We start from the raw sequence: 12295 nt of genomic DNA on the forward strand, positions 1-12295 counted from the left end.
TAATAATAATTACGGTATTGTTGGTTTTAACGGTTGGGGAGTTTGGGGGGAGAGAAGAAAAAGAAGGGAGAAAATAGTTATTAATAAAAAAAAAATATATATATATATATATATATATATATATTAGTTTTTTTATACAAACTATAGACATACATACATATACTGTATATACCATACACATATAATACAACTCCTAACCAAGTTGCAATTTTTTTCTTTTTTGTACTTGGTCCCATTTTCCTATTTGTGGCCTAGGGAAGAATTACTTCAGCTTTGCAACCCCACTCCCTCCCTGCAGCCTCCTCGGACACATCACAAATGTCAGGAGGCTGTGGGACCAGTCTCATGTTGCCGCAGTGGGGAGCTGACTGGGAGACTTCAGAAAGTCATAGCCAGCTCTCATATCCAAGATGGCAGCACCAGAGAGTCATAGCCTGGAAAAGAATTGGCTACAGTATGTATAGCTACTGACTTTTAATTTTAGATTTTGCTTTCAGTTTCCTATTTAAGAGCTCTGGAATATACTCCTGTCTAGTCTGTCTGGAGAATTCAAGTTATAATTTCACAAGTGAATTTTGAAAAATAGTTTTGGTACCAATAGCCTTGTCCAAACCATTCTACTTTATCTACCCAGTGAGTATTCTTGCAACTAGTTTTATTCCTGTAAGAATATGTGGGGAAAATTATGCAGAGGTTCTTGGTGCTTAGTCAATGCAGACATGGACAGATCTGGGAATGGCCTATCAAGCCCAGGGATTGAGTTCTGTTGGCTATATTCTCAGTGTTGGCTGCTCCATGTTAGCTGCGCTACTATTCCTACTAATTCCTATTACTATACCATTCCTAACGGAATGTGTATAAGGCCCTTTAGCAGGGAGTTCTACCCAGATGGTTGCTGGGCAGTGCTCTTTATCCATCTTCTTTATTTACTCAGAGGTATTTAACGTTGGTGGGAAGAGTTTGGGTTAGTTGTTGGGCGACCTGGGGCCTCAGGCCTAAGCATCAAATTTGGACTTCAGAGCAGTGGTCTGACAGCTAGAGTGTGTGGCCTGTTATGTGAAGGTGCTTACCCTGAGACCGTGCCTGAAAATAGAAGACGTAAGCCCAACGTTTTGAGTAAATGTTTCTGACCTTCCATTGCTGCAGTACTTTCCCCCTTACCAACATGTTAATGAGACTTTCAATAAAACCTTTATATTTTCATTCCATATCTTATTTTAGATCCAGTAATGCCATCCCTGTGCTTTGCTTCGCAATATAGGCAGATCATGGCTGGTGGGAAAGGCTGGCGGGATGCAATAAATAAATAAATAAAAAGGGCAGGCCAGGAACAGTAAGGGTGGGGAGGAAAGATGATGCTGGATCTCTTCCAGCCAGGAAATGAGGCAGGCTCTATCTGACTTGCTGCAGCTTCTATTGCACATTGTAAGCTCACAGTGTGTAGTGAAACCAAGTAAGCAATCTGAGTACAGCAAAGGCGCCTGTATAACTGTGTAAGACTGTAGTGAATGCTTTAAGATTTTTAACACCTTTGTGCTATGAATGAATTATAATTTATAAATAGATGATGTGTATATAGATGTGTAAAGCTTTTAAAATCTTGCAAGCGATATAGTGTATATACAAATTTAACCCTTTCACACAAGAGAATGCCTTCTAACAGTATACTGAATCATTAGAAGCAGAGATTTTACATACCTCAGCCGTTTCTTGAAGGTGGCAGCACGCAGCTTAAGATACAAACAATCCCTGTTAAAGAAAAAAAAAAGTTACAAACAATCCAGCATAGTTCAGAAAAGTGTGGCATGAGAAGAGAGAAAAAAAGGCCCATTACTCGCAGAAGGGGTGTCTCAGCGTCCGGCATCCCATGGCAGGAAGATCTTTTCCCTACCCAGGGTATCCATCTCCTGGCAGGGGCAGGGTTAGCACTTAAGCCATACAGCTCCTAAGCAGAATCTCACCCTCAAGCTATAGGGACATCTAGTTGTAGGCAGGAAGTGGTTACTGCTGCCCAGTAATGCTACAGTTTGGGGTTAACTGTAATTCTTGTTTTTTTCGGCACATTTTGTTGGATCCAACTCCCTGGTCCTGTGTGATATAAAAAGGGACAGAGGTCCAGATCCAGAGAGAGAGAAATAATGCGGAGTGAAGTGAGGGAAAAGGAAAGAAGGACTGTCAGGCTTGCCGATGCCATCACGGGAGTCTGGATGGCCAGTGATATCCTGAAGTTCGAGCTAGATTCCAGACATGGACACAACCAGTATTGGACTTTTTATCCTGGACTGTCGATTGTCTCTGTCATTATGTTAATTCTTCAAGAAAATAACGTTACTAGGAGTGAGGTAGTGGTGATACACAGGACAGGTGGAGAGGGCAAGGGCTCTGCATATTTCTCCTAAATGCACAAGCAATCCTAGGTGGTGTTTAGTACATTAGGAGAGTTTACGCAAGTTTAATTGTTTAGTCAGGTAAAGGTACCCCATGTGTAAGGCAGTGACCCTATCCAAACTGCCTGGCATAGCCCAGAGGAACCTGCCGAGGGGCAGGCCTCTCATGTGACCCTTGCTTGGCGCCCAACAAGGAGGGAAACATGGAGGACGTGATGACCACCCAGTGCTGGATTGAAGTAAAAGGGGGTGTGAGGGGCCAATACTGATGCCTAAGCATTTTTATTCTAATGCAAGGAATGCATTAAGGTAACAAAATGTTTAGGTTTTAGAACCACTTAAAGCAGCAGTATACTGTACAAGTAAATCAAATCACTGTCAAATATATAAAAAAGAAAAACACACATACAAATAAAATACAATAAATTACCAAAAAAAAAAAAAAATCATAAAATAAGAAGAAAGAGTAGGTACTTTTTTTCAAGTGCATTTCATCTAAACAGCTCCATAACTTTTTTTTGTAATTAAAACTTTCTGCTTTGACAATAATTCACAAAAGCAATCATTTAATCACACTGATCACATTTTATAGCATTCTGAAACATAATTACATGTAGGTCTAAGACAAAATAGGAAAATAAAACTACATAAAAGAAAGTGTTAATTTAAATTAGGTTTATACTTATCTGACGCCATGATAAGTAACTACTACTGTCATTTTCAGATACACTGGTTGACCCCCATTTTGTTATTGACAATGCTGTATCCAATATTATCTGTTCCATTGTGTTTGGGAGACGCTATGACTATGATGATACCACATTCCGAGATATTCTTAATGTTGTCAATGAAAATATGAAGATGGCCACTGGATTTTGGGCTCAGGTAGGTCCTTCTCTTGTTGTTCAGTCCTAAAGTAGAAGTATTTATTCAATAATGCAGTGCAAAGATAAGTTACTCCTGACCAATCAAATGGTTTTCTAAAGCCAAATTATGTAAAGCTGACTTCCAGGCAGATATCAAATATAAAATCAATGCAGCTTTGTATTCATCAATATACTGTATAATTAAGTTTATTTTTTCAAGCAAACAATATCTCTTAAACTGAATCTGACTTGGTATAAGCCTCTTGCAGCCCAGTGTACAGGAAAGACAAAACTAGGGTCAAAGAAGCAGCACAAGAAGCCATTCAGATTGGCTGCAGAGCTCATGTTCTAAGAAGGAACATATTGAAAGGTGGAGAGAGACGAGTGACAATGGGATAAGCTCATCGATCTACTTCTTATTTAACTACCTAGGCTATTCACACGCTGGGGGAGGGACATGACCCAGGTCTCCTGGATTGAAACATAGGGCTGTTTAAATCCCAGGACTGGATGGAAAGAAATACAAATCTTTTGGCAGGTAGTTAAGCTCTCATATATGTATTTATCTGTGTAATGAGTGGTTTGCCTTGAATTCATCTTCAACGTGTTTTTAATCAGTCACACTGACTGTGTTGCTTAAACTTACAAATGGTGCTACAAAAATTACTGTTCTTGTATTTGAAGCAGCCTTCACCTGTGTACACTGCTATTTTGACACAGTTCTCTGCCTTCTTAAATTCATCTATTTCCTTTAACCACTTCAGCCCTGGAAGATTTTACCCCCTTCCTGACCAGAACACTTTTTACAATTTGGCACTGCGTTGCTTTAACTGACAATTGCACGGTCATGCAACGCTGTACCCAAACAAAATTGCGTCCTTTTTTCCCCACAAATAGGGCTTTCTTTTGGTGGTATTTGATCACCTCTGCGGTTTTTATTTTTTGCGCTATAAACAAAAGAAGAGCGACAATTTTGAAAAAAAAAAAAAAACAATATTTTTTACTTTTTAAAAAAAAAAAACTAATTTCTTCATCAGTTTAGGCTGATATATATTCTTCTACATAGTCTTAGTAAAAAAAAATCGCAATAAGCATATATTGATTGGTTTGCGCAAAAGTTATAGCGTCTACAAACTATGGGAAAGTTTTATGGCATTTTTATTGTGTTTTTTTTTTTTTACTAGTAATGGCGGTGATCTGCGATTTTTTGCAGTATCGCGACATTGCGATGGACAGATCGGACACTTTTGAAACATTTTTGGGACCATTGACAATTATACAGCGATCAGTGCTATAAAAATGCACTGATTACCGTGTAAATGTCACTGGCAGGGAAGGGGTTAACACTAGGGGGCAATTAAGGGGTTAATTGTGTGTTCCCTCAATGTGTTCTAACTGTATGGGGATAGGACTGAGTAGGAGAGGAGACATATCGCTGTTCCTACTTACTAGGAACAAACGACATGTCTCCTCTCCTCTGACAGCACAGGGATTTGTGTGTTTACACACACAAATCCCCGTGCTGGCGCTCGTGCATGCGATCGCGCCCTCTGGTGGCCGAAAAGGGGAAGGACGTACCCATACGTGATTTCGCCCAGGAGAGCCATTCTGCTGCAGTATATCTTCATGAGCCGGACGGATGGATGGGAGGACACCAGGACACTGTGTAGACATCAGGAAGTCCCTGGGACCAGTTTGGAATGCATAAGTGGGTGGATGTGACGTCACAGTCAGGGAAGGACCAGAGTCAAAGCAAGGCTACACGCAAAATCCACTTCAGGGCTGTGTGTGTGGGTTAGAGTCCACTTTTAGGACGTTACCCATAGTGTAATGTTTCAAGTGTTTGTGCCAGTGGGCAATGTTCTGGATTTAAACCTTAGAGACTCTAATCCTGGGGGGCCTCAATGTTGAACTAGAGGTACATATCCTGTTATAATATATAGTATATGTTTATTGCTTCACTTGCATACAATAGGGCCGTAACCTTTCATGCCTCCATATTTTGTATTGCTGCCCTTCTCCCCTGGACAGGGTATCACGTGTGTATGTATGTACACATATACGCGTGCGTGCGTGCGTGTGTGTGTGTGTGTATGTATGTGTATATATATATATATATATATATATAGCAAGGTCTCCGGCCTTGTCAAGTCTAATGAGAACTTTCCATGCCAAAGCTAGCTGAGATCCTTCAATATGTGGTGGGTTGTGAGGCATAGTGGGTGCAAAGATGGTGAAAGGCATTGGGCGCCAGACACTTCTTGGATGTAAAAGAGGTTTTTTTCTTTTGACAGTTCTTTTGTATTTTTGGGGGAAAGAGGGTTAGGGCCAGGACACCCTTAGGTAGTTGCAAATTCAATTGACAGACTCCGAGACTTCAATAAGAGGACAGCCGTGCAGAGAAAGGCCCCAGCAAGAAGCCACATCTGCACATGCAGCATTGCTGTCTCCTTTGGTAACAGTCTTTAACAGTTCCTAACGCAAACGTAACAGTCCTTTTAGCTTCACTACCACTGCCTCTTGTAGTTCTCCAACACTGAGCTCCCGGTCTCTCGCTAGACCCACTGATTCACTGACTCTGAATCCCTTGAGTTCCTCCAAGGTGTGCGGTGGTATCCCTTCAAGCATCACCCATGCTTCCCTGCTGGGTCCCTAGCTTGGCACTCCAGATACTTCTTAAGCTTCACCCCTGCTAACCGGCGTGGTCCCTGGCTTGACTCACAAGGCTGCTCTGCAAGCGTCTCCTCCACGGGTTGGGTCCCTGACTTGATCAACGCCTGAAGTTTCCTGATTCTCCACCGTACCCATTCGGTGAGAATGTGGTTCCGGTACTTGCTTCAGTTACTCACTGTGGTCCCTGGTAAAGGTGGTTGGACCCTTTGTGGCGACAGCTTCCCTTCTACCTTCGACCACTGACAGGTTCTCCGGCCGACAGAACCGTCACTTTTGGTTGGATTGCCCGCCGCTATCCCAACCCTGTGCTGATTTCTTTACTTCTGGACAGGCTCTCACACAGCCTAGCAGTCACATGCCCCCGGGTAGGGATGAGCCGAACACCCCCCGGTTCAGTTCGCACCAGAACCTGCGAACGGACCGAAAATTCGCACGAACGTTAGAACCCCATTGACGTCTATGGGACTCTAACGTTCAAAATCAAAAGTGCTCATTTTAAAGGCTAATTTTCATGGTATTGTTCTAAAAAGAGTTTGGGGACCTGGGTCCTGCCCCAGGGGACATGTATCATCGCAAAAAAAACTTTTAAAAATGGCCGTTTTTTCGGGAGCAGTGATTTTAATGATGCTTAAAGTAAAAAAAAAAAAAAAAGTGAAATATTCCTTTAAATATCAAACCTGGGGGGTGTCTATAGTATGTCTGTAAAGTGGCGCGTGTTTCCCGTGCTTAGAACAGTCCCTGCACAAAATGTCATTTTTAAAGGAAAAAAAGTCATTTAAAACTGCTTGCGGGTTTAATGTAATGTCGGGTCCTGGCAATATGGATGAAAATCAGTGAGACAAATGGCATGGGTACCCCCCAGTCCATTACCAGGCCCTTTGGGTCTTGTATGGATATTAAGGGGAACCCCGCACCCAAATTAAAAAAAGGAAAGGTGTGGGGCCACCAGGCCCTATATACTCTGAACAGCAGTATACAGGCTGTGCAAACAAGACAGGGACTATAGGTTTGTTGTTAAGTAGAATCTGTTTGTAATTTTGAACAGGTACATTTTTAACGTGTTTAACTCCAGCCAAAAAATCTTTTTCAAGCTTTTTGGAAAACATAGGGAAGGGTTATCACCCCTGTGACATTTGTTTTGCTGTCTGTGCTCCTTTCAAAAGATTTCACCTCACTTTTTGTCCCAATGACAAATGTTTTTTGAAAATTTGGGTTTTTTTTGTGAAACAAGGATTGGTGATAAAACATCAGTGGAAAGGAGAAATGTTTTTCCCATATTAACTCTTACAGGAGAGAATTTCCCTTCCTAGGGGTAGATTTCATCTCACTTCCTGTTGTCTCCTTCCGTTTGCAAGTAGGAGTCGTTTGTAAGTTGGATGTTTGAAAGTAGGGGCCTGCCCTATATACTCAGCAGAAATTTGGGCCTTAGGTGTTGTTTTGGCCACAACGCTGTAAGCCCTCACAGGGCCCTGCTGTGAAATATTAGATCAAGAATTGTAATTACATGCCCCTGTTGAACAGGGGCAGAAAAATTGGGCCTTTGGTGGTGGTGGCGCTGGTGCCACAACACTGTAAGTCCTCACTCGCTCTTGGTGGGCGCAGAAATGGGCCCTGATGTGAAATATTAGATCAAGAATTGTAATTACATGCCCCTGTTGAACAAGGGCAGAAAAATTGGGCCTTTGGTGGTGGTGGTGGTGCTGGTGCCACAACATTGTAAGTCCTCACTCGCTCTTGGTGGGCGCAGAAACGGGCCCTGCTGTGAAATATTAGATCAAGAATTGTAATTACATGCCCCTTTTAAACAGGGGCTTAAAAATTGGGCCTTAGGCACTGGTGCTGGTACCACAACACTGCAACCTCTCACAGATACTCTAGTTGGAACGCAGGAACGAGCCCTGCTGCAAAGTATTGCATCAAAAATTGTAATTACACGCCCCTGTTAAACAGGGGCTGAAAAATTGGGCCTTAGGCACTGGTGGCGGCACCCAGAACCAAAAATCTTCTTACAAGCTATCAGCGTGATCATTGAGGAGGAAGAGGATAATTACTCAGGATAGTCACTCAGCATCAGCATAGGCAGTCTTTGAAGGGATCTGAGATTTCAAAAAAATTATTCGGTTACATCAGCATCAGGTGCTTGGTAGCTGGTGGTGATCCAAGACTGATTCATTTTTATGAAGGTCAGTCGATCGACCGAGTCGGTGGACAGACGCACCCTGTGATCGGTTACAAAGCCTCCATCAGCACTGAATGTGCGTTCCGAAAGAACGCTGGATGCAGGACAGGCCAGTAGCTCAATTGCATACTGTGCAAGCTCTGGCCAGTGATCCATCCTCAAGACCCAGTAACCCAGAGGATTTTCGCTGAGAAAGGTGTCCAAGTCAGATCTTGCCCCTAGGTATTCCTGCACCATGTAAAACAGACGCTGGCGATGGTTGCTGGAACCGATCATACCTTTGGGCTGCGGACTTAAAAATTGTCTGAACGCATTGGTCAGACGGCCACCTTCTCCACCGCTCCTTCTTTGACTGACCGAAGCCTCAGCAACACGTTGTCCAGAAACAGGAGTTTGTAACCTCCCAGTCTCTGGGAACGCGTTGCACAGACCTTTCTGCAAGGCCTCCCGAATATGTTTCATCCTCTGCTCCCTCTGCGACGGCAAGATAAGGTCCGCAACCTTACCCTTGTAACGTGGATCAAGGAGGGTTGCCAGCCAGTATTGGTCCTTCTCATGGATACCACGAATACGAGGATCCTTACGCAGGCTTTGCAGGATCAGGGAGGCCATGCAGCATAGGTTTGCTGAGGCATTCGGTCAGGAGTCCTCTGGGTCACTAAGGACGACATGGTCCGCAGCCACCTCCTCCCAGCCACGTACAAGTCCATGTGTTTCTTGGGACTGATCCCTTAAAGACTGCTGCTGAAGCTGAGTGCCAGGCTCCACCTCCATACTGACACAATCCTACTCCTCCTCGTCCTCTTCCTGTGTGATCGGTGGGCACGCAGAAGCACTGTCTGGATAAAGGGGGCCTTGAGAGCTATGGAAGTCCTCCTCTTCCTGCCTCTGTTCTGCCTCAAGTGCCCTGTCCATTATTCCACGCAGCGTGTGCTCCAACAGGTGGACAAGGGGGACAGTGTCACTGATGCATGCACAGTCACTGCTCACCATCCTCGTGGCCTCCTCAAATGGTGACAGGACAGTGCATGCATCCCTGATCATGGCCCACTGGCGTGGGAAAAAAAACAAGCCCCCCTGACCCAGTCCTGGTGCCATAGTCACCCAGGTACTCATTGATGGCCCTCTCCTGCGTGTGCAGCCGCTGCAGCATGGCCAACGTTGAGTTCCACCTGGTGGGCATGTCACAGATTAGGCGGTTCTTGGGCAGGTTAAACTCCTTTTGGAGGTCCGCCAGCCGAGCACTGGCATTTTATGACCGGCGGAAATGCACACAGACTTTCCTGGCCTGCCTCAGGACATCCTGTAAGCCCGGGTACCTGCCCACGAACCGCTGCACCACCAAGTTAAGGACGTGAGACAAACAGGGCACATGGGTCATTTGTCCCTGTCGGAGGGCAGAGAGGAGGTTGGTGCCATTGTCGCAAACCACCATTCCTGCCTTAAGTTGGCGTGGCGTCAACCACCTCTGAACCTGCCCCTGCAAAGCTGACAGAACCTCTGCCCCAGTGTGGCTCCTGTCCCCCAAGCACACCAGCTCAAGCACCGCATGGCATCTTTTGGCCTGCGTACATGCGTAGCCCCTTGAACGCCTACGGAGCACCGCTGGTTCCGAGGACAAAGCACAGGAAGAGGCCATGGAGGAAGAAGAAGAGGAGGGAGTGGAGGAGAGAGGTGTGTCACAATCATTAGTAGTGGCATTTTGGAGGCGTGGTGGTGGAACAACCTCCAACACTACTGCACCTTGTCCTGCATCCTTCCCAGCTGCCAGCAGAGTCACCCAATGCGCCGTGAAACTTAGGTAACGTCCCTGTCCATGCCTGCTGGACCATGAGTCAGCGGTAATATGCACCTTACCACTGACCGCCCTGTCCAGCGAGGCATGGACCTTGCCTTCCACATGCCGGTAGAGAGACGAAATCGCCTTCCGTGAGAAAAAGTGGCGTTTGGGTACCTGCCACTGAGGAACCGCACATTCCACAAACTCACGGAAGGGGGCAGAGTCTACCAACTGAAAAGGCAGCAGTTGAAGTGCCAGCAATTTTGCCAAGCTAGCATTCAACTGCTGGGCATGTGGATGGCTGGGAGCAAACTTCTTTCGGCGGTGCAGCAGCTGGGGCAGGGAAATTTGCCTGGTACAATCCGACGTTGGTGTACAGAAAACAGATTGCCCACAAGTACTTGGCTGTGACACACCTAATTCTACACCTTCATTCCTCTCAGTGCAGGTCTCAGAGAGGACTGAAGGTATAGTGGGGTTGGAGATCTCAGCTGATGAGGAGCAAGGAGAGGTCCTCTTTGTTCTTTGGTGTGGGTCTTTTAGATACGCTTGCCAACGAACTGCATGGCAGGTCAACATATGTCTGGTCAAGCATGTGGTGCCCAAGCGGGAGATGTTTTGGCCATGCGAGATACGCTTGAGACATATGTTGCAAATAGCAGCGGTGCGATCTGATGGATGCACTCGTCTCAAAAAAGGCCCACACCAAAGAACTTTTTGAATAACGCGCAGAGACTGCAGCGCCCTGCACATGCGGAGCTTTGGGGTGTGATGCAGTCAGTGTGCTGCCCTTAGGCTGGCCCCTGGAGGGCATCCTGCCTCGTTGGTGATGTGCCTCCTCCTCCTCTCTCCTGTCAGGCACCCACGTTGAGTCAGTGACCTCATCATCCCCTCCCTCCTCATCACTGGAGCAAACCTGGCAGTATGCTGCAGTAGGGGGAGCATGACTGCCAGATTGCTGTCCTTCTTGGGCATCCCCTCTGTCCGTGCTCACGTTACTGCCTTCATCTAGCTCAGTATCATCATCAGAGCCTTCCAAACGCTGGGCATCCTCCTGGAGCATGTACCCAACACTGTGGTCAAACAGTTCGAGGGACTCCTCAGGAGGACATGGTGGGGCTAGGGAAGGAGTCACTGATGACATTGAGCTGAGGGAAGAGGCCGCTGCTTTTCCAGACAAAGTACCCTGAGCATGGGTGAGAGAGGATGAGGAGGATGAGGACGGCTTGGTCATCCACTCGACCAAGTCTTCCCCATGTTGCGGCTCAACGCGGCCAGCTGCCGAAAAAAAGGCCAAGCGTGTCCCACGGCCACGTGCTGATGAGGATGCACGGTCTCGACGACCTGCACTGTTGCCTCTAGACACAGAGCCTGCTTGCCCTCTTTTATTGGCTTGTGACTGTCTGCCTCTCCTTGTTGGCCTTCCAGACATACTAAAGGCCTGTAGCTGCACTAAGCTGGGATATATATATATATATATATATATATATATATATATATATATATATATATATATATATATATATATATATATGTATGTACTGATACTGCAGCTAGCAAAATCAACTGCCTGCCTGTAGTATGAGAACACCACCAACCTTCTACAGGTAGCTTTAGCTGAACACTGTGCAGAACTCGCCAAAAACTAACTTGTAGCTTATTTAGCTGCCTGCGGTAGTGATAGGATCAGGAAAACACCACCAACCTTCTACAGGTAGCTTTAGGTAAACACTGTGCAGAGCTCGCCAAAAACGAACTTGTAGCTTATTTAGCTGCCTGCGGTAGTGATAGGATCAGGAAAACACCACCAACCTTCTACAGGTAGCTTTAGGTGAACACTGTGCAGAGCTCGCCAAAAAATAACTTGTAGCTTATTTAGCTGCCTGCGGTAGTGATAGGATCAGGAAAGCACCACCAACCTTCTACAGGTAGCTTTAACTGAACACTGTGCAGAGCTCGCACTACACTAACTTGTAGCTTATTTAGCTGCCTGCGGTAGTGATAGGATCAGGAAAACACCACCAACCTTCTACAGGTAGCTTTAGGTGAACACTGTGCAGAGCTCGCACTACACTAACTTGTAGCTTATTTAGCTGCCTGCGGTAGTGATAGGATCAGGAAAACACCACCAACCTTTTACAGGTAGCTTTAGGTGAACACTGTGCAGAGCTTGCACTACACTAACTTGTAGCTTATTTAGCTGCCTGCGGTAGTGATAGGATCAGGAAAACACCACCAACCTTCTACAGGTAGCTTTAGGTGAACACTGTGCAGAGCTCGCACTACACTAACTTGCAGCTTATTTAGCTGCCTGCGGTAGTGATAGGATCAGGAAAACACCACCAACCTTCTACAGGTAGCTTTAGGTGAACACTGTGCAGAGCTCACCAAAAAATAACTTGTAGCTTAT

The 12295-nt window shown here is 45.5% G+C and overlaps 1 protein-coding gene across 1 annotated transcript in view; it reads left to right on the top strand.

The window, feature by feature from the left end:
* LOC141112539 (cytochrome P450 2J6-like) overlaps window positions 1-12295 on the top strand; it is a 75546-nt gene that overhangs the window by 24354 nt on the left and 38897 nt on the right. The window contains exon 4 of the mRNA XM_073605456.1: window positions 3112-3272. Within this exon, the coding sequence (XP_073461557.1) occupies window positions 3112-3272 (161 nt within the window). The remainder of the gene's footprint in view (window positions 1-3111; window positions 3273-12295) is intronic.

Source organism: Aquarana catesbeiana, linkage group LG11, assembly GCF_042186555.1.
Source record: "Aquarana catesbeiana isolate 2022-GZ linkage group LG11, ASM4218655v1, whole genome shotgun sequence".
NCBI classification, from domain to species: domain Eukaryota; kingdom Metazoa; phylum Chordata; class Amphibia; order Anura; family Ranidae; genus Aquarana; species Aquarana catesbeiana.